This window comes from Hemiscyllium ocellatum, chromosome 2, assembly GCF_020745735.1.
Source record: "Hemiscyllium ocellatum isolate sHemOce1 chromosome 2, sHemOce1.pat.X.cur, whole genome shotgun sequence".
In the NCBI taxonomy this organism is placed as follows: domain Eukaryota; kingdom Metazoa; phylum Chordata; class Chondrichthyes; order Orectolobiformes; family Hemiscylliidae; genus Hemiscyllium; species Hemiscyllium ocellatum.
The window spans coordinates 91,249,065-91,273,025 of NC_083402.1; the positions used below are offsets into that span (position 1 = coordinate 91,249,065).

A 23,961-nucleotide genomic window follows, 5' to 3' on the forward strand; every position below is an offset into this window, starting at 1 on the left:
CTAATAAAGGAAAGCATACTAAACACACTTCTTCACTTCGACCTACGACTCTACTTTCAAAGAACTATGAACTTGCACTCCAACATCTCTTTCTTCAGCAACACTCCCCAGGACCTTACTATTATGTATATGAGTCCTACAAGTCCTACTCTGATTTGCCTTTCCAAAATCCAGTACCTCACATTTATCTAAATTAAACTCCATCCTCCACTCCAGACCCATTGGCCCATCATGATCACGTTGTATTCTAAGGTAACCTTCTTCACTGTCCATTACACCTCCAATTATTACTGATGAATATATATCCTCTTGCTAATGCATCAACAACATAATTTTAGATTTGACAACATTTAAAAATTATCTGCTGTGATCATTTTATGGTACAATTTCAAAATCTCACATCTACTTACTGCAAAATGCCAGTACTGACAGACTCTAGAAATTCTGTGCAAAGAGTTTCATCCAAATCATCTTCACGACAAGTCAGAAGAGCTTCCACCAAGGGAAAAACTTCAACTAAAGTAACAATCGGTGAGCAGAGGACAGAAAAACTCCTCAGTTGTTCCTGTGGGAGTCTATTGGGAAAAAAAACTTGTCAATTTTTTTCTATTACTAACAAATATAAAACTCTATTAAAGAAGCTCACTTTCTTCAGTAGAATGTTAATTAGAATACTGACGTATTTGCTCTATTCTTCTCAGTTGCTGATGGACCTGAGACTTTGCATCATAATTGTTCTTCAGATTTTCAACATTTCATCACCATCTAACAAGAATTCATCTAACTTTAAATTTCACTCAATCCTCCTCACAAGCAGAAATTCTAAGATATAATCAATGTTAGAGAGACTCATAAGGTCTGGCAGCCATTTTCTTTTCCAGGATGGACATTGCCCAGGAAATAGCACAGGATTGTAGAGGTAATGTCAAGAGAATTGGTCATGAGGGGACTCAGGCGGTGGTTGTCACCAGGGAGCAGGCTGAGAGCACAGGTCATGAACAGACTTGGACCACAGTTGATGGCTGAAGAGGGGATTACTCATCCGATAGCTCAGCAAAGTCAACGTGGAGAGTGATGGTGAGGGGACTCAGGCTGTGGGGGATGCCAGGGGAGAACGGTACGCAAACACAGCAAGGGTTCGGCTGGCACAGAGAATGTTCATCAAGGGGACACAGGTTGCTAGTGACTACTAGACTCAATCAGTGGGAAAATAAAATAGCAGGTCAATCTGGAGGGATGGGACCAATTATATAAGAGACAGAATGTTGGATGCTGTACACCGAACATTTTGATGTGTCCCTAAAGACAAATAAAGGTCGCTGAAGATGTAATGGTACCGGCTTTCTTGAGCAAGACCTTCACGACTCTAAGAGGTCTGCTGCAACCAGAGAAACATGTGGGAAAGACATATCAAGAACAATGCAATGTGTTGGGGAGTTATTTTGAATATTTAAATGCAAATACCCCACCCTTTAAAATAAAAGGAAGGTCATGCCCTGAGTTTTATGTCTCAAATTATATTATTATAAAATGATTAAAAACAATTTTAATGGGTGGCACGGTGGTTAGCACTGCTGCCTCACAGCACCAGAAACCTGGGTTCAATTCCTTCCTCAGGCGACTGACTGTGTGGAGTTTGCACGTTCTCCCCGTGTCTGCGTGGGTTTCCTCCGAGTGCTCCGGTTTCCTCCCACAGTCCAAAGATGTGCGGGTCAGGTGAATTGGCCATGCTAAATTGTCCGTAGTGTCAGGTAAGGGGTAAATGTAGGGGTATGGGTGGGTTGCGCTTCGGCAGGTTGGTGTGGACTTGTTGGGCTGAAGGGCCTGTTTCCACACTGTAAGTAATCTAATCTAATCTAATTTTCTTTGCGTCATGCTGAAGGGGGAGCAAAACACTTTATAAATGCAAGCTTTGTCCTTAAATTATTTAGTGTTATTAATACAAGGAATACAGGTATACAGAGGAACCTCGATTATCCAGCATTCGATTAGCCGAACACAATACTCCCCGCCCATGGTCCTTTAGTTAATCAAGGTTCCTCAGTATTAAAAAGTCAATAGCAAGCACATTGATTAATAAACAACTTTAAAATCAGAACAATTTTTATGGAGTCTTTTGAAACAAATCTTTAGTATTAACAAAGTACAAATCAGAAGTGTGATGAAATACTCCCCTCTTCCCTCAATAAGCACATTTCCAACAATTGTGATGCATTAGTAAATTAATTCCTTCTACTATTAGGAGAAGAATTGAGCAGAAATGTGGCCTGAATTTTACTTGTTCTTTTTTAATTAATATAAAGTGGTCACTGTTTATTGGGATATGCCTTTAAATACTTTCACAATGTCTCAAACCAAGCACCTACCTTTTATACAAGGAATTTCTGTCACATTGATTGCCTTGAAGTTCCTTAACTAAAGTGGAGGCCATCTGAAAGAAAGAAGGAAGTAATCATAAACTATATAAAAAAAGACAGGTATCAAATTTCCTTGCACACAGTGGTGGCAGTAATATTGCACTCAGACTTTCAGTGCTCAAGCATTTTTTAAAAAATGGACATTGTAGTTACTGCAAGTTATACATGAACAAAAAAGGTCAAAAATAGTTGCCACTTTGTAACACACCAGTGGTTGAAACAACCACTTCATAATTTAACTGTAACTAGAAGATTAATATTAGAATTATTCCAATTTCCACCACAAAAGGAAGTGATTCTACACATGATATTAAGCTGAGAATCAAAGAATAGCTATAGCACAAAAGAAGGCTATTTGCCAGTTACATCCATGCCAAGAATCCCACTCCTCTGCCTTTTCCCCATAGCTTGCAAATCTTTTCGTAATCCAATTCCCACTTGAAAGTCATGACTCAACCTGTGTGCACCATATTTTTAAATTGTACATTCTAGATAATGCTTTGTGAAGAAGTGATTCCTGCTGTTGCCTTTAGTTCATTTACCAATCACTTCACTGCTGACCGTTCATATTCTCTATGACCCTGCTAATTCAAACAATTTCCTTTGATCTACTATGACTAGACCCATCGCTGTTTTCAGCAATTGCATCAAACCTCTTCTCAAATTTCTCTCAGTAAAAGAGAAAGTTCCAGCTTCTCCAAGCAATTGACACAACTGAAGAGCTTCATTCCGGGAATTATTCTCATCAATCTTCTTTGCAGCCTCTCAATTACCTTCATATTCTTCCTAAATAACTGGACCCTGATTAAGAGAAGATACACCACTTCAGACCAATCCAGTATTTTCAAACAGGTGCATCATGATTTTCCTTCATGCTGTCTCTCCAGGATCCCATTGCCTCTCTCATTCTCAACCTGCTCTGCCACCTACAGTTATCAGTGCATATATAACCCCAGTAACCTTTGTTCCTGTACCCCATTAAAAAGGTAGTTCAGTTTAGTTTATATTACCTCTCCTTGTTCTTCCAATTAAAGTGTATCAGTTCACACTTTGCCACATTAAATTCATAGAACATAGAACAGTACAGCACAGACCCTTCAGCCCTCAATGTTGTGCTGACCTTTTATCTACTCTAAATCAATCTAACCTACATACTCTTCATTTTACTATCATCCATGTGCCTATCCAAGAGTTGCTTAAATATCCCTAATGGATCTGACTCAATTATCACTGTTGGCAGTGCATTCCACGTACCCACCACGCTCTGTGTAAACAACCAACCTCAGACAACTCCCCTAAACCATCCTCCAATCACCTTACAATTATGGCCACACGTGATAGGCATTTCCATCATGGAAGAAAGTCTCTGGCTATCCACTTTATCTATGCCTCTCATCATCTTGTACACCTCTATCAAGTCATCTCTCATCCTTCTTCACTGCAATGAGTATAGCACTAGCTCCTGCAATCTTAATTCATAAGACATGCCCTTCTGTCCAGGCAGCATTCTGGTAATTCTTTTCAGCACCTTCTCTAAAGCTTTCACATTGTTCCTATAATTAGGCGACCAGAACTGAACACAATATTCCAAGTATGGTCTAACCAGGGCTTTATAGAGCTGCAGCACAACCTCACGGCTTTTAAACTCAATCCATCTACGAAATCAAAACACCATACGTTTTCTTAACAACCCTATCAACTTGGGTGGCAATGTTGAATGATTTATGTGCATGGATCCCAATATCCCGCTGTTCCTCCATGCTGCCAAGAATCCTGCCTTTAATCCTGTAGCATTCAAATTCAACCTTTCAAAACAAATCACTTCACATTTATCCAGGTTGAGCTCCATCTGCCACTTCTCAGCCCAGCTCTGCATCCTGTCAATGTCGTGTTTGCAACCTAGAACAGCCCTCCATATTATCCACAATTCTACCAACCTTTGCGTCATCAGCAAACTTACTAACCCAACCTTCCACTTCATCATCCAAGTCATTTATAAAAATCATAAACAGAAGTCCCAGAAAAGATCCTTGCGGAACACCATTGGTCACCAACTTCCAGGCTAAATGCTTTCCATTTACTACCACCCACTGCCTTCACTCTAACCCATGTCTCCTCACTTTCTGAATGAGGCTACCATGGGGAACCTTATCAAACACATTGCTAAAATCCATATACACCACTGTTCTACCTTCAATGTGTTTTGTCATATACTCAAATAATTCAATAAGGCTTGTGAGGCATGACCATGCTGACTATTTCTAATCAAGCTGTGCTTTTCCAAATAATCGTAAATCCTGTCTCTCAGAATCCTAAGACTGACTGAACTGTAATTCCCAGGGTTATCCCTATTGTTTTTCTTGAAGAAGGGAATAACATTTGCCATCCTCCAATCACCTAGTACTACTCCAGTGGACAGCGAGGATGAAAAGACCATTCGCAGAGGTGCAGCAATCTCTTCCCTGCATCCCGTAGTAACCTTGGGTATATCCCATTTGGTCCAGGGGATTAGCTAACCTCATGTCTTTCAAAATTTCCAGCACATCCTCCTTCTTAGCATCAACCTGTTCGAGCACATCAGCCAGTTTAACGCTATCCTCACAAATAACAAGGTCTCTCTCATTGGCGAATACTGAACCAAAGTATTCCATAAGGACCTCCCCTGCCTCCTCCAACTCCAGGCACAAGTTCCCTCCACTATCCCTGATTGGCCCTACCCTCACTCTGGCCATCCTCTTGTTCCTCACTTAAGTGTAGGATGTCTTGGGGTTTTCCTTAATCCTACCCGCCATCTTCCCCTTCTAGCCCCAGCCTATTCATCTGCTATTCGTTTGCCATTGGACCATGCTGAGCAAGGTGAGGGCCCATGGTGTTCGAGGTGAGCTGCTGGGATGGATTGAAGATTGGCTGTCTAACAGAAGGCAGAGAGTTGGAATAAAAGGTTCTTTTTCAGAATGGCAGCCGGTGACAAGCGGTGTCCCGCAGGGTTCGGTGTTGGGGCAACAGCTATTCGCATTATATATTAATGATTTGGATGAGGGGACTGGGGGCATTCTAGCGAAGTTTGCTGATGATGCGAAGTTAGGTGGACAGGCAGGTAGTACTGAGGAAGTGGGGAGGCTACAGAAGGATCTAGACAGGTTGGGAGAGTGGTCCAGGAAATGACTGATGGAATTTAACGTGAGCAAGTGCGAGGTCTTGCACTTTGGCAAAAAGAATAAAAGCATAGACTACTTTCTAAATGGTGAGAAAATTAGTAAAGCCAAAGCATAAAGGGATCTGGGAGTGCTAGTCGAGGATTCTCTAAAGGTAAACATGCAAGTTGAGTCCGTGATTCAGAAAGCAAATGCAATGTTGTCTCTTATCTCAAGAGGGTTGGAATATAAAAGCAGAGATGTGCTACTGAGACTCTATAAAGCTCTGGTTAGGCCCCATTTGGAGTACTGTGTCCAGTTTTGGTCCCCACACCTCAGGAAGGACATACTGGCACTGGAACGTGTCCAGCGGAGATTCATGCGGATGATCCCTGGAATGGCAGGTCTAACATATGAGGAACGGCTGAGGATACTGGGATTGTATTCGTTGGAGTTTAGAAGATTGAGGGGAGACTTAATAGAGACGTACAAGATAATACATGGCTTGGAAAAGGTGGACGCTAGGAAATTGTTTCCGTTAGGTGAGGAGACTAGGACCTGTGGACACAGCCTTAGAATTAGAGGGGGTCAATTCAGAACAGAAATGCGGAGACATTTCTTCAGCCAGAGTGTGGTGGGCCTGTGGAATTCATTGCCACGGAGTGCAGTGGAGGCCGGGACGCTAAATGTCTTCAAGGCCGAGATTGATAGATTCTTGTTGTCTCGAGGAATTAATGGCTACGGGGAGAACGCTGGTAAGTGGAGTTGAAATGCCAATCAGCCATGATTGAATGGCGGAGTGGACTCGATGGGCCGAATGGCCTTACTTCCACTCCTATGAGTTATGGTCTTATGGACCAGTCTATGACTATCTGTTTCACATTTTCACAATACTTCCAAGCTTGTTAATCACCTGCAAATTTTGCAATTGCATGTTAAGTCATAGAGCTGAACAGCATGGAAACAGACCCTTTGGTTCAACTTGCCCACGCCAACCAGATATCCTAAATAAATCCAATCACACTTGTCAGCATTTGGCCTATACCGTTCTAAGCCCTTCCTATTGATATACCTGCGCAGATGCCTTTTAACTGTTATAATTGTACCAAACTCCACATCTTCCTCTGGCAGCTCATTCCATACACGTGCCACCCTCTCTATGAAAGTTGCCCCGTAGGTCCCTTTTAAGTCCTTCCCCTCTCATCTTAAAACCTATGCTATCCAGTTTTGGACTACCCCCACCCCAGAGAAAAGATCCCTTATTTATTCACCCTGCCCGTGTCCCTCATGTTTTTATAAACCTCTATAAGGTCACCCCTCAGCCTCCAACACTCCAGGGAAAATAGCCCCAGCCTATTCAACCTCTCCCTCCAGCTCAAACCCTCAGGGTCATACAGCATGGAAACAGACCCTTCGGTCCATCCAGTTCACGCCAACCATGATCCCAAATTAAACTAGTCTTACCTGCTTGCGCTTGGACCATATCCGTCCAAATCTTTCATTTCATGCATTTATCCAAATGTTGTAACCCTAACCTGCACCCACCACTTCAAAGAAAAGCAGTTCTCCCATAATAGAATCCTGGGAAACACAATGGTATACTGTCTCCAGTCCAAAATAAACACATTAATTTTTCCATTGTCTGATTTCTAAATCAGAACCATGGGGTCAATTTACATTTATAATGACATAATAAAAGAATTTCACAATAAATGGGTCCTTTAATGTGCAAGTGAAGTTTTCTGCTGATAGTTCCCCCTCAAAATCATATATTCACCAGATTAGGGTGGGGGAGAGATTGGAGATGAGGAGAAAAGTTGTTGATAGTCCAGATCAAGTGATCAGAATGTGAGAATGGCAGAACAATAGTGTGTCTAACTACCAGACTGGGAAGAACAGACAGTCCCACTGGAGTGGGGGGAAGGGACAGAGAATGGAACTAGCAAAGCTAAAAGAAAGGGAAGGAATTGGTTCACAATCTGAAGTTATTGAACTCAATGTTGAGCCAGAAGGTTTGTAAAGTGTCTAGTCTGAAGATGAGACATTTTCCGCCAGTTTTCGCTATGATTCACTGGAGGATAGTAGCATGCTGGAGGACAGACAAATGAGCATGTGAGCAGGACGCTGTGTTAAAATGACAGGTTACTGGAAGTCAGGGGTCATGCTTGCAGACAGACCGGAGATATTCTGCAAAGTAGTCACCCAGTCTGTGTTTGGTTTCTCCAATGTAGAGTATGCCACATTGGGTGCAGCAAATATAATACACAAGATTAGAGGAGGTAAAGGTGAAAGGCTGCTTCACCTGGAAAGACTGTTTAGGCACTTGGCGGGTGAGCAGGGAGGTGGTGAAGGAGCAGGTGTTGCACCTTCTGCAGTTACATGGGAAGGTGAAGTGGGAAGGGGGTGTGCTGTTGGTGTCGAGTGTGTGGTGCTGGAAAAGCACAGCAGGTCAGGCAACATCAGAGGAGCAGCAGAGTTGAAGTTTCGGGCAAAAGCCCTTCATCAAGAAATGTGCTGTGAGTGGTCAAGGAATGGACAAGTGTGCCCTGGAGGGAACGATCGCTGCAAAATACAGAAGTAGGAGTGAGGGGAAGATGTGAATGGTGGTGACATTCTGCTGGGATTTGTCTGAAATGGTGGAGAATGATCCTTTGAATGCTGAGGCTGGCGGGATGAAAAGTGAGGGCAAGGGAGACTTGATCATACTGCTGTGAGTGATGGGAAGGGGCAAGGACAGAAGCATGGGTGATGGTCGGATGTTGTTGAAGATCCCTTCAACCATAGTGGGTAGATACCACAGTTATGGAAAAAGGAAGCCATGTCAGCAGCACTGTTTTGGAAGGTGGCATCAGCCGAACAGATACAAAGTAGGTGGAAGAACTGGGAGAATGGGATGGAATCCTTGCAGCAAGTGTGGTAGGAAGAGATGAAATGAAGGTAGCTATGGGAGTGAATAGCTTTGTAGTGGATGGCAATGGACAGTTTATTCCCTTAGGTGGAGAGGAAGAAGTCAAGAAAGGAAGAGAAGTGTCAGAAATGGAAGATGTGAAGGTTATAGAGAGATGAAAATTGGAGGCAAAATGAACAAACTTTTCAAGGTCCAGGAAGGAGCATGAAGCAGCACCAAAGCAGCTGTCAATGTACCAAAAAAAAAAAGTTTTGGAGGGGGCCAATGCAGGACTGGAACAAGAATTGTTCCTCATACCCCATAAAGAGGCAGGTTGCTGCCTAACGTTTCTAGGAAGTCATGTGGACAATCCAGTTTAACATTTAACACCAAAATTGGAGGTGTAGTGGACAGCAAAGAGGGCTACCTCAGATTATAAAAGGATCTTGACCAGGTGGGCCAATGGGCTGAGAAGTGGCAGATGGAGTTTAATTCACATAAATACGAGGTGCTGCATTTTGGGAAAGCAAATCTTAGCAGGACTTATACACTTAATGGTAAGGTCCTAGGGAGTGTTGCTGAACGAAGAAACCTTAGGGTAGGTTCATAGCTTCTTGAAAGTGGAGTCACGGGTAGATAGGATAGTGAAGAAGGTGTTTGGTATGCTTTCCTTTATTGGTCAGAGTATTGAGTACAGGAGTTGGGAGGTCATGTTGCGGCTGTACAGGACATTGGTTAGGCCACTGTTGGAATATTGCATACAATTCTGGTCTCCTTCCTATCGGAAAGATGTTGTGAAACTTGAAAAGGTTCAGAAAAGATTTACAAGGATTTTGCCAGAATTGGAGGATTTGAGCTATAGGGAGAGGCTGAACAGGCTGGGGCTGTTTTCCCTGAAGCGTCGGAGGCTGAGGGGTGACCTTATAGAGGTTTACAAAATTATGAGGGGCATAGATAGGATAAACAGGCAAAGTCTTTTCCCTGGGGTCGGGGAGTCCAGAACTAGAGGGCATAGGCTTAGGGTGAGAGGGGAAAGATATAAAAGAGACCTAAGGGGCAACTTTTTTCACACAGAGGGTGGTACAGGTATGGAACGAGCTGCCAGAGGATGTGGTGGAGGCTGGTATAATTGCAACATTTAAGAGGCATTTGGATGGGTATATGAATAGGAAGGGTTTGGAGGGATATGGGCTGGGTGCTGATAGGTGGGACTAGATTGGGCTGGGATATCTGGTCAGCATGGATGGGTTGGACCGAAGGGTCTGTTTCCATGCTGTACATCTCTATGACTTTATTCCTGCTCCATCTGCACATACAAGGCCCAGAAGGAAAAAAGAGGCCCTGTAGAGTTGCAGCATAATCTTATGGCTCTTAAATTCAATCCCCCCCGGACATCCTTGCCTGCAGTGTATGAGGTAGTCAACAATGGCCAAGTCATGAGTATCTGCTATGTATTTGGTGGGTGGTGTTCCCACGTGTGATGATAGCAATGATCTGAGATGTCTTGCAGATGTTGCCATGGCAGGATTGTGTGCTGTTGTGATTAGATTACTTACAGTGTGGAAACAGGCCCTTCAGCCCAACAAGTCCACACCGACCTGCCGAAGCGCAACCCACCCATACCCCTACATTTACCCCTTACCTAACACTATGGGCAATTTAGCATGGCCAATTCACCTGACCCGCACATCTTTGGACTGTGGGAGGAAACCGGAGCACCTGGAGGAAACCCACGCAGACACAGGGAGAACGTGCAAACTCCACACAGTCAGTCAGTCGCCTGAGTCAGGAATTGAACCCGGGTCTCGGGCGCTGTGAGGCATCAGTGCTAACCACTGTGCCACCGTGCCGCGCAAACGGTTGATATTTGTGGTTGATATTGTCCTTAACTTAAAAATGTGTTGCTGGAGAAGTGCAGCAGGTCAGGCAGCAGCAAAGGAGCAGGAGAATTGACATTTCGGACATAAGCCTGAAGAAGGGCTTATGCCCAAAACATCGATTCACCTGCTCCTTTGATGCTGCCTGACCTGCTGCGCTTTTCCAGCAACACATTTTTAAGTTCTGATCTCCAGCATCTGCAGTCCTCACTTTCTCCTAGTTGATATTGTCCTGCAGGGTGGGTAGTTTGCTGTGAACAATGGTTTATTTAAGGTTTGGCGGTTGTTTGAAGGTAAGAAGTGGGGGTTTAGGGACCAATCTGGGCAGGATGTTCATTGTCATCAATGACATGTTGAAGGCTACGAAGAATATAGCACAGTTTCTCCACTCTAGGGAAGTACTGGACGAAGAAGAGTACTCTATCAGTCGTATTCTGGCTCTGTCTACCAAGGAGGTTACTGCATTTTTGCGTTGTGACGTGTCAGAACTGGTAATCGATGAGTTGACCATTGTATCCTGTTCTAATGAGGGTGTCTTTTAGCACTTTTGAGTTGTCTGTTGCATTCCCCTTCGTCTAAGCTGATCCTGTTTATACATTGGGCTTGTCCATAAGGCATGGCTTCTTTAGCTTGCTTAGGGTGGGAGCTAGAGAAGTGCAGCACCATGAATTTATCTGTGGCTTGCCGGATACCTTGATGGAGATGTGTACGTCCAAGATTGAGACTGATTCTGAGAAATAGTCCATGCTAAGTCTGATGATGGGATGAAGCTTGTTAATATCATTGTGTAGCCGTTTCGGTGACTCCTCCCCATAAGTCCAGAGGAAGAGAATGTTGTCAATGTATCTGGTGTATAGCGCTGGTTGGAGGGCCTATGCAGCAAAGAAGTCTTGCTCAAACTTGTGCATAAAAATGTTGGCATACTGGAATGCAAATCTGGACCTCACCCTCCTATTTATCTCTCAGCCTCCTTCCCCTCTATCACATGACCGAAATATCAATTCTCCACCTCCTCGGATGCTGCCTGACCTGCTGTCTTTTCCAGCGGCACACTTTTGTTCCATGTGTCTGGATGAAGAACTGGTTGTACAGGGTGAAGATGTTGTGGTCGAGGATAAAGTGGATGAATTGTAGGATGGCGTCTGGAAATTGGCAGTTGATGGTGTTGAGCACTGAGGTAGCAATGCTGTTGTCATGGGAGTTGCTGGTGTAGAGTGCCGAAACATCCATTGTGACAAGGAATGTTCCTAGTACAGTTGGTCCACGGGTGCTGAGATTGTGTAAGAAATTTGTAGTGTCACGACAGAAGTTGTGGGTTCCTTGTATAATGGGTTTCAAGATGCCCTCAACATAGCCAGACAGGTTCTCACTCAGGCTCTGTTGCCTGATATGATGGGATGTTCAGATGGTTTAGTTGTAGGTATATTTGGAAGGCAGTAGAAGTCTTCTTAGGGAGAAGTACACAGGATGAGAGTACATTGGATACTCTGAGGTCTGGGTCAGTCTGTTCAGTTGAGGGGTGTGTTCTTTGGTCAGATCAGCAAGTAGTTGCCTGTAGTAATTCTGGTTGCTTAGTTGTCAGGATGCTTCTTTGTAGTAGTCCATTCCATTCTGTATGAAAACGGCTTCTCCTTTGTTTGATGACAATGATGCGATTGGTCTTGAGAGCCTGGGTGGCACTGCAATGTGATTCTAGCCATTTGGTTTGTCTCCAGCAGCACATTATTTTAATTTTTTGTAACCATCTCTCTGACTCAATTAATTGGATTAAATGTCACCTCCTTCATTTACTATTCAGCTGTTGACACTTTACTCACACCGTCTGATACTTTTGATCACCTGCAGAGGTTTATTCATCAGCCTGTCAACACTTCACACTCACTCCATGAGTATGATCTTTTGATCTCTCTGTTATGAATTCTGTGCCGGTATGTTTTTCTTCACTTCAACTGACGAAGAGGCAGCTGTGATTTCAAATAAAATTATTGGACTGTAACCTGGTGTTGTATGACTTTTGACCCTGCCTAAATCTGACAGGCATAGGCTGGAAACTACCAGAAGCTGCAGAGAGTTGTCAGAGGCCCAGACTGCTGAGCCACGAAGACTAGGACTGGAAAGATGATACTTTTCTATGGAGGTGGTAGTCATGGTTTGAGAGTAACAGGGAGTGAGAGGAGGCAGGGCACACACACAAGGGTAGGGAGAATGGCTATCAGTGTCCACCCACCTAGCTTTATCTGTTCTCAAAGGCCGTCAGCTTGGGGCAAACAGAAGCACCATCCCCCAAAATCTCACAGGCAGTCCACCCCTCCTTCCCCTGGCAAGATGGCAGTCAGGTTTTGTACCTGCTGGGAAGGTAAGTCATCAGGCTACTGATGGGCTGAGGCCTTTAAATGGCTGCTGATTGAACCCTTAAGGGCCTTAATTAATGGTGGTTTGGGAAGGTCAATCATGGACTTACTCACCTAGAAGCGAACTGCTGAGGTGACAGAGAGAGGGTGGAAAGTGACAGGTATCTCTCTAATGTCAACCTAACAGATCATCTGCCATTCTTGCCAGATGCAGTGTTAGTTTGAGGTCTAGCTTGTCCTAGAAGTAAGATTTTTTTTTTAAAGGCTATGACCACGGAATTTGGATTCATGATGATCGGCACAGGCTTGGAGGGCTGAAGGGCCTGTTCCTATGCTGTACTTCTCTTCGCTCTGTAATGTAGTGCTTCTGGAGCATGCCTGCTGACCTTCCAAAGAGAACTTTATTTGAAAAATATGCTGTCTCAAATGTGAGATATGTCTAAAAAGAAAAAGGGAAATTTATACAAACTATTTTCAAAAATCACTTTCCTTGTGAATTTGAACTGAAAAAGGCACTTTTATAGTCCAACAGTAAGCTACTAACTGTTTTCCAGAGTGGAAAAGATACAATAAAGTAAAAATGAACCAAATTAAAAGGAATTTTAACTACTTTGAACATAAATGCCAGGTGAAGGAATTAATTGGTGAGTGGGTGCTGTGTGGATGTTTTGTCTCAAAGAGATAGCAAATTTCTGCCAAGGTGGAAGTGCTATGCTGAAACATAATAAATTAGACTATTAAATAAATAAATGGGTCATCTAAAAATAGGTTTCTCACACCTAGATTAAATTGTAACCTACAGGTCCCCATTTTCTACATTTCTATAAGACATGGTCTAAAATATGTTCTCAAAAATATATTTAGCATTTATTTTGCTCCTTTACAGTCTTCAGCAACACATTGATCTGTTAACTGTGCTGATCAAAGACTTCGAAGAATACAACAAGTTCCATAGTTTTGACTTGTGAACAAATTCCCTAATAAATAAACAATGCTCATTAGGAACTTATTTTGAAATATAACCCCAAACCCAACCCTTGGTTCTTAGCAACCTCAACACCCATGACAAACACACATCAGCACTCTGAAGCACCATATGTGGTGAAGTTTATGATACAACTATCCTTATTTTGTGTAAAATTTTAGACATCACCAATGGCCCAAATGCATGATTTTCGTAACAAAAATAGACATGGAATTTAGAACCACATGCACTAAATCAACAGATCAAAGATAAACATGGAACAGAGAACATAGAACAATACAGCACAGAACAGGCCCTTCGGCCCACGATGTTGTGCCGAACATTTGTCCTAGCTTAAGCACCTATCCATGTGCCTATCCAATTGCCGCTTAAAGGTCACCAATGATTCTGACTCTGCCACTCCCACAGGCAGCGCATTCCATGCCCCCACCACTCTCTGGGTAAAGAACCTACCCCTGACATCCCCCCTATACCTTCCACCCTTCACCTTAAATTTATGTCCCCTTGTAACACTCTGTTGTACCCGGGGCAAAAGTCTCTGACTGTCTACTCTATCTATTCCCCTGATCATCTTATAAACCTCTATCAAGTCACCCCTCATCCTTCGCCGTTCCAATGAAAAGGAACGCTCAACCTATCCTCGTACGACCTATTCTCCATTCCAGGCAACATCCTGGTAAATCTCCAAAGCTTCCACATCTTTCCTAAAGTGAGGAGACCAGAACTGCACACAGTACTCCAAATGTGGCCTTACCAAGGTCCTGTACAGCTGCAACATCACCTCACGACTCTTGAATTCAATCCCTCTGCTAATGAATGGTAATACACCATAGGCCTTCTTACAAGCTCTATCCACCTGAGTGGCAACTTTCAAAGAGCTATGAACATAGACCACAAGATCCCTCTGTTCCTCCACCTTACTAAGAACCCTACCGTTAACCCTGTATTCCGCATCCTTATTTGTCCTTCCAAAATGGACAACCTCACACTTGACAGGGTTGAATTCCATTTGCCACTCCTCAGCCCAGCTCTCCATCATATCTAAGTCCCTTTGCAGCTGACAACAGCCCTCCTCACAATCCACAACTCCACCTATCTTCGTTTCGTCTGCAAATTTATTGACCCACCCTTCGACTCTCTCTTCCAAGTCATTAATAAAAATTACAAACAGCAGAGGACTCAGAACTGATCCCTGCGGAACTCCACTTGTAACTGGGCTCCAGGCTGAATATTTACCATCTACCACCGCTCTCTGACTTCGACCGGTTAGCTAGTTCTCTATCCAACTGGCCAAATTTCCCACTATCCCATGCCTCCTGACTTTCCGCATAAGCCTACCATGGGGAACCTTATCAAATGCCTTACTAAAATCCATGTACACTACATCCACTGCTCTACCCTCATCCACATGCTTGGTCACTTCCTCAAAGAATTCAATAAGACTTGTAAGGCAAGACCTACCCCTCACAAATCCGTGCTGGCTGTCCCTAATCAAGTTGTGTCTTTCCAGATACTCATAAATTCTATCCCTCAGTACCCTTTCCATTACTTTGCCTACCACCGAAGTAATACTAACTGGCCTGTAATTCCCGGGGTTATCCCTATTCCCTTTTTTGAACAGGGGCACAACATTCGCCACTCTCCAGTCCCCTGGAACCACCCCCGTTGACAGTGAAGATGAAAATAACATTGCCAATGGCTCTAAAAATTTCCTCTCTTGCTTCTGACATAATCCTAGGATATATCCCGTCAACCCGGGGGACTTGTCTATCCTTAAGTTTTTCAAAATGCCCAACACATCTTCCTTCCTAAAAAGTATCTCCTCTAGCTTACCAGTCCGTTTCATACTCTCCTCTTCAACAATACGGTCCCTCTCATTTGTAAATACTGAAGAAAAGTACTCATTCAAGACCTCTCCTATCTCTTCCGACTCAATACACAGTCTCCCACTACTGTCCTCGATCGGACCCTACCCTCGTTCTCGTCATTCTCATGTTTCTCACATACTCATAAAAGGCCTTGGGGTTATCCTTGATCCTACCCGCCAAAGAATTTTCATGCCCTCTCTTAGCTCTCCTAATCTCTTTCTTCAGCTCCCTCCTGGCTATCCTTTATCCCTCCAATGCTCTGTCTGAACCTTGTTTCCTCAACCTTATGTAAGCATCCTTCTTCCTCTTTACTAGACATTCAACCTCCCTCGTCAACGAAGGTTCCTTCAAACGACCATGTCTTTCCTGCCTGACAGGTACATACATATCAAGGACACGTCGTATCTGTTCCTTAAAAAAGTTCCACATTTCAGCAACATCCTTCCCTGACTGCCTATGTTCCCAACTTATGCTGCTCAGATCGTCTTGCAGCATCATATTTACCCTTCCCCCAATTGTAAAACCTACCCTATTGCACGCACCTATCTCTCTCCATAACCAAGGTGAAAGTCACAGAATTGTGGTCACCATCACAAAAATGCTCACCCACTAACAAGCTCATCACTTGTCCCGGTTCATTACCAAGTACCAAATCCAATATGGCCTGCCCTCTGGTCAGACAATCTACATATTGAGTTAGAAAAGCTTCCAGGACACACTGCACAAACACCGCCCCGTCCAATCTACTTGATCTAAAGAGCTTCCAATCAATATTTGGGAAGTTGAAATCGCCCACGACTACTACCCTGTGGCTTCTGCACCTTTCCAAAATTTGTTTCCCAATCTGTTTCTCTTTGCAGTCTTCCCATAAGCTTTAATAAGCTTTGCAGTCTTTCCACAAGCAGCTGTGAATGGTAATGGACAACAAAATAACTAACTGGAGGAGGAGGAGGAGGAGGAGGGTCCTTAAACATTCCCAGGTAGACGGTCTCAGCACATCAATACAAAAGACAAGACTAAAGCATTTGCAGGCATTTTCAGTCAGAAGTGCTGAGAAGATAATCCATCTCCTTCTAAGGAACCCAGTATCAGAGATGCAAATCTTCAGCCAATTCATTCATTTTATGTATTATCTGGAAGCTGCTGAAACTTCTTCATTCTGCAAAGCGCATTTGTCTTAACAAGAGCATCTATCTTTAGTACTGAAGACTTGTGCTCCGAAATTAGTCATTCCCTTAGACAAGCTGTTCCAGTATACCGATATAACACTGGTTATATCTAACAATGTGGAAAATTGCCCAGGTGTATTCTGTCCATAAAAAGCAGGATGAGTTTAACCTGGTCAATACCACCGCAGCATCCACAATACCCTTAGTCATCCACAAAGTGATGGCTGTCAACAGTGCTCTGAAATGGCACTTACTTAATAATAAACTACTAACTGATGCTCAGTTTGGGTTCTACCCAGGAGCATGAGTGAAAACCTGGACTCATTACAGCCCTGGTCCAAACATGTACAAAAGAGCTCAAATCCGGTGGTTACTGCCTTTAATATGAAGGCAAAATACAACAAGTATGGCATAAAGCAGCTGTGGCAAATGAAACTCAATGGGAATCAATGGGAGTACCTTCAACTGGCTGAATCCATACCAAGCCCAAAGGATTGGGGAATTATTGAAGTCAATTTTCTCAATTTCATCATTGCAGGAATTCCTCAAGGTACTGTCCTAGGCATTATCAACTTCCTTCCATCATACATGGGGATGTACGCTGAAGATTGCACAATGTTAAGCACTTTTCACTACTCCTCAGATACTAAATAAGTCCCTATCCATGTGCAGCAAAACCTGGACAACATCGAAGCTTGGGCTGGTCAGTGGCAAGTAATATCCATGCCACACATGACCCAAGCAAGGACTATCAACAAAAGGAGAATCTTTTCATCTTCTCCTTACATTCAATGCCATTTTCATCAGTGAATCCCTACTATCAATATTTTAGGAGTTACACTGATCAAAAATTGAACTATGCCACCAAATACATATTATGGCACAAAGATCAAGTCAAAGACTAGGCATTTTGTGGTAAATAATTGACATCCTGACCCTCCAAAGTCTGCTCACTATCTTCAAGGCATAAGTCAGGAGGGTGATGGAACATTCTGATTGCCTGGATGAGTACAGATCCAATAATGCTCAAAAAGCTCAACAGTATCCAGGGCAATGGAGCCTGCTTGAATGGCACTCCATAAACCATCTCAAACATTCAGTCTCTCCACTACTGATGCTCAGTGAAACCAGCTTGTGCCAGCTACAAGATGTACTACAGCAATACATCACAGCTTCTTTGACACCATTGTCCAAACCCATGAACTCTAATGCCTAGAAGAAGGGCCACAGATACACAGGAACACTGTCACATACAAGTCCCCTTTATACCACATACTATCCTGACTTTCATCCTTATCACCAGTCCTTCATTGGTGCTGGGTCAAAATTGTGGAATCCCTTTGTAACAGTAACTGAATGTACCACAATGACACCCATATTCCATGAACAAATAAAATGAAACAAGTGCAATTTGAAGGTTTCTATATAGCAAAGTTAATTAAGAATATAACTAAAGTTTAAAAAGGTACCTTCCTTTAATCTACTTACATTTTTCAACAATTGAGAATGGTATTCCTCCTCTGGGTAATGTAAATTCTGAATAAGACTTCTCATTTCTTGATCAACTCCAGTCAAATTCTGCAGTAAGCTCTTTTTTAAAAAAAAATGATGACACACAATTTAATAACGAGTCAATATTAATGTAGCCATAAAAACATTAAACCAATGTAAATGCATTTAATGTATATAGAATGTAGGTATTCACTCAATAAATTTTTATTCACTGAAACTGAAAATCAAACCAATATATCAAATTCTGCTCTGACACCTTTTAAGAAACTGACAGATGACAGAACCAAATATTCTACATGAGAATCAGCTGGAAACAAACATATGAAAATAAAGTTACTCATGACAATCTAAGTCCAGAGACTGAAATACAAAACCAGGGGTCATATTTTCAATGATAACATTCCAGGTGAGCTGTAACGAACATCTGAAACTATCGAAATCCAAATGATTTTATCGTAAATAAGCAACAAGTTACAATTAAGGCAGATTATACTCAACAAGTGGAATGAGTACATGATATGAAATAAAATTAGCATAGAAATGTCTTAACCCAATCTCTGAGATGTAACAAGATGTATGTATTTTTAGGACTTGCAGTAAGATATTGAAATACAAAAACAAGAACCAACCAGAATATTTTTTCTATGTTTGAAGCATTATAGAAACTCCAAATAGAAGTTACAAATTGGCAAATGAAGTATAAGTGTATATTTGTTTATTAACTTTAAAAATTAAAAGTAAGCAATTTCCTAATTAGGTCCTTAAAATGTCCACAAAAGATGGCAAGCATAACTAAAATTGGGTGGGATTCATCTCCATTACTCCATGCCTGCATTATATTTGACCGAGATGGAATAGTGTACTTATTTATGAATTTACATCTTCTAGCTAAAGTGATCTTATTTGTTTCCTTAAATAGACTCTGATACATTACCACACAGAACAATACGAGGACCTGAAAAAAGATTTCACCCGAAACATTGATTTCTCCACCTCCCGATGCTGCCTGGCTTGCTGTGTGCTTCTAGCCTCCTGTTTGTCTAACAAGGAACAAAAGACTACTTCTGAAACAAAAACAGAAATTGCTGAAGAAACTCAGCAGGTCTGGCAGCATCTGTGGAGAGAAAGCAGAATTAACACTTTGGGTCAGGTGGCCCTTCTTCAGAGGCTACTTCTAATGCTTACATCAAAATATTCACATGCACTATGTCTACAGCCAATGAGCTTTACGCATAGTATTCATCAATTCCATACTTTGAAGCAACGATAAAATCTTCAGAACTAGAACCAGATGAACAGAAACTTGAGGTCGATTTTACCCCTCAGCTGGATTGGTGAGTCAAGTGGGGTATTGTAGGATGGTGGCCTCAGAAGTGGACAGGAAACATTGAAAGGTCTGAGATGCTTGTTCCTGCTAGCTTTCTAAAAGGATTTCATAATCAGCAGGGAGACATAAGGAGTAGATGAGATTTAATTCACGGGTCTTCCACCAGCATCAGTCTTCAGTACCAAATTGGTGACAGCAATCTGACTGGCAGGCAGGAGTAAGAGTAAAAAATGAGGTCTGCAGATGCTGGAGATCACAGCTGCAAATGTGTTGCTGGTCAAAGCACAGCAGGCCAGGCAGCATCTCAGGAATAGAGAATTCGACGTTTCGAGCATAAGCCCTTCATCAGGAATAAGAGAGAGAGAGCCAAGCAGGCTGAGATAAAAGGTAGGGAGGAGGGACTAGGGGGAGGGGCGATGGAGGTGGGATAGGTGGAAGGAGGTCAAGGTGAGGGTGATAGGCCGGAGAGGGGTGGGGGCGGAGAGGTCAGGAAGAGGATTGCAGGTTAGGAGGGCGGTGCTGAGTTGAGGGAACCGACTGAGACAAGGTGGGGGGAGGGGAAATGAGGAAGCTGGAGAAATCTGCAACTCAGCACCGCCCTCCTAACCTGCAATCCTCTTCCTGACCTCTCCGCCCCCACCCCACTCCGGCCTATCACCCTCACCTTGACCTCCTTCCACCTATCCCACCTCCATCGCCCCTCCCCCTAGTCCCTCCTCCCTACCTTTTATCTCAGCCTGCTTGGCTCTCTCTCTCTTATTCCTGATGAAGGGCTTATGCTCGAAACGTCGAATTCTCTATTCCTGAGATGCTGCCTAACCTGCTGTGCTTTGACCAGCAACACATTTGCAGCAGGCAGGAGTAAGATTCAAGCAAAAGTATGCAATTCCTGAAGAGATGATGCAACAAGTCATAGCACAAAATGAAGGTGTGAAGAGGGGAATTTGAGGAAGGGAATCCAGAGAATCTGAGACCCACGATTGTGAGAGGACCCAGAGAAGCATCTTGTAACTTTGGCCTTAATAGTGGTGCTGGTAGTTTGGGGGGTTGGGGGTGTAGAGGAGAGAAGAACACCACAAGTACTTCCCTACATAGACTTGCAATTCTAGTTGAGACCCTTTCTGATAGGACAATCTGCATATTCAAATAGGACCCAGCTTCACTACAATAAATGTCCTAATTATCATCTACAAAAACAAGTTAGGTTAATTCCAGGATCCACCGGAAGCCAACAGGATTGTATAGAGTAAGTTGCACATAGAATTTGGTGCTTTTTTTGCTGCTCAGCAGGGTGGGAGGGTTTAAAGTTCTATCCCTTGGTTCCAAAGCTGGAGTAAGTATAAAATGATTTTGATAATGGCCCCTGGAACATGTATTAAAGTAGGAAAAAATTTCCTGTCATCCTTGTCGGTTACACATTCCTGGTACATTAGCTCGAAATCATCAACAAGCAGCTACCTATAACCATCACTGGAAGAAACGTGGGTGGGGGAAGTGAAAAAGCACAATAATCAAATGAAAGCTGTCTAGTTTTTGTTGTGCAAGGCAACTCTCACAGAGAGGGGTACCAAAAACCAGGCAAAGTCTGGGCATTCACTACAAAGCACATAAATTTTCTGCTTTCAGAGTAACTTTTCTGCTATAGTGCAAGATAATAATTAAAGAGTTAGGTATTACAAACTGCTTCTTTCGTCCAATATAAACATTCTGAAATTGAGCCATATCTCAGTGTGCTTGCTAAATCATTGCCTATGTGCAGTTACGGTCTGAATGTTATCAACAGTAAACTGTAATAAACATCTAGGCCCTTGCATTTTAGCAAAGATTAAGTTCAAAATGCAGGAATTAAATTTAGCTGTCAAATCAGTATTTCCAACAAGGAGGAGAATTCCATACAAAGTAAAGGAGAAACATGTGAATTCAACAATTACAATTGATAATTCAAAATACAAATCAAGAACAGAACCAAAACAGAAGTTGCTGGAAAAGCTCAGCAGGTCTGGCAACACCTGTGAAAGATAGATCAGAGTTAACGCTTCGGATCCGGTGACCCTTCATCAGAAATTATGGTAGCTAGAAAAATGCCGGTGTGTATACAGAAGATAATGTAGAAAGAGGGGTCAGGAATAAATGATCATTGGGGATTGTGCGGTTGGACAGATAAAGGAGGAGGAGGGTGAACAGCTGCTAATGGACACTGTTAGTGACTAACAATATGTAGTGTGTAATAGTGATAACAAGGCCTGGTGTGTGGTGTACGGGGCTCAGACATGGGAGAATTCACGTCCTAAAATCACTGAACTCGGTATTGAGTCCGGAGGAAAAATGAGGTTTGTTCTTCCAGGTTGTGCTGAGCTCCGTTGGAACGCTGTAGCAGACCTGAGGCAGAGATGTTGGCCAGGGAACAGGGTGGTGTGTTAAAATGGCAAGCAACTGGAAGCTGCTGACATATGGGTGCCTATAATACAACACCAAAATAATCATCCTTTTCTTAAGTTCCACCCATATAACTTCGCTGAACGATCTCCCCTGAATATCCTCCCAAAGTACAACTAAAATATTCTCCCTAACCAAAAACACCATTCTCCCTCCTCTCTCGCCTCATTTTCTATCCTTTGTATAGCATCTGTACCCCAGAACATTAAGCTGCCACACCTGAACATCCCCATTAAAGCTATGACACCACAGTCCCATGTTCCCTACAATGCCCTCAGATAATGTGCCCTACCTGTCAGGCCTCTTGCATTGAAGTAAATACAGTTTTATTTATCAGTCTTACCTTGTTCTCTACCAAGCTCTTGTCTATCTTGACTATTAGCCTTGCACCCCTTATCTACTGAACCAGCCTCAGCCTTTTCTCACTATCAAATTGGTTACCAACCCCAACTTACTTGTTTAAAGTCTCCTGAGTAGCACTAGCAAATCTCCCTATTCTGATCTTGGCTCCTTTCCAATTAGGTGGAACCCGTCCCTCTCGTATAGGTCATTTCTACCCTTAAAGGGTTACAAAATGTGAATCCTTGACCTCTGCACCAGCTCCTCAGCCATGCATTCATCTGCTCTCTCATGTTCCTACTCTCAAAAGCATGTGGCATTGGTAGTAATCCAGATATTACTACTCTCGAGGAGCCACTTTTTAAACTTCCTGCCTAGTTTCCTATATTCTCTCTGTAGAACCGCATCCCTTTCATTACCTGCGTCATTGGTCCCAACATGTACAACAACCTCCTGCTGGTCACTCTCCCCTTTCAGAAGATTCTGTAGCCTTTACATCCTTGACTCTAGTACCAGGAATACACAACACCCTAAAGCTTCACTGACTACCACAGAAACATCTTCTGTGTCCCACACTAAACAGTCCTGTAATAAAATTGATCACATGGAACCTGACATACTCCTCAATACACGGTACCAGAAAACTGGCTGTCTGTTCTGTACTCCCCCGACAGGTCATTCCTTCCCCCGAACTGTGTCCAAAACAGCATACCTGTTTGAGATGGGGATGGCCACAGATGACAACTCCACTACTTGGTTTCCTCTCCTACCATCCCTAGCAGACAATCGTCTACCTGACCATATCTGTTGTTCAAGGTTTCAGCCACCTCAATCTGGCCCTCTGGAAATCCTTTCTCGAGTCTTTCCAAGTAATCTCACCTTTCCAAATTTCAAAAGCTCAAATGTAATTTATTTTATCAAATTTCCTTTCATACCTCTCAATTTCTCTTTTCCTCCTCTGGCATTCATTTACTCTATCCTTATTTGTGCACTAATATACACAAATTTAACTATTACAAGTTATATTCAAGTAAATTAATATACATAAATTAAATTGTCACAAATAAAGGCAAACTTACCTTTGTCATCAAAGAACAATCCAAAACCATAATTAGTTCATTGAGCTGGGAAAACAATAGGAATAAATACTGTCTACAAGAAACGATTTACACAACATGATAAAACTACACTAGGACCCTCTGTAGCTCAGTTACAGTGATGGTTTGTATAATTGGCTCCAAATAGAGATAAGGAAATGAAAGAAAATAAGGTGCACAAATGTAAAAATGTAGCTTTATATCATATTATACATCAAAATGTTTGATAGGAATGTCAATACCAACTTCACAATGCCCTACAATTTTCCTATCGGTCATAGGGTTTTACTGAAATTAAGATTTAAAAAATGGCAGACAAGGCCCAGCAAGACGTTTTTTCCCAGACCCTTGCTCAAGGGAACTACTCATTTCTCAAATGCAAACGCCAACAAAATCTTTACCCTTTTTACATTGTACAGGTATTTCTGGAATGTTCTTGGGGGCATAGAAACTGACCTGATCACAGAGCCACCAGAAGTCATATGGAAGTATTTTAATGAAGTAGGAGCAGGCACCCGCTTTCCTACCTCAATCTCAGTAGCCCAGCCCAAGCAAAAAGCAA

General features: G+C 42.7%; 1 protein-coding gene across 1 annotated transcript in view; it reads right to left on the minus strand.

The window, feature by feature from the left end:
* Positions 1–23,961, minus strand: part of fancc (FA complementation group C) — a 202,756-nt gene that overhangs the window by 74,570 nt on the left and 104,225 nt on the right. Inside the window, exons 5-7 of the mRNA XM_060845285.1 lie at positions 18,177–18,278; positions 2,367–2,431; positions 411–575 (exon numbers count right to left, since the gene is read on the minus strand). Of these exons, the coding sequence (XP_060701268.1) occupies positions 411–575; positions 2,367–2,431; positions 18,177–18,278 (332 nt within the window). The remainder of the gene's footprint in view (positions 1–410; positions 576–2,366; positions 2,432–18,176; positions 18,279–23,961) is intronic.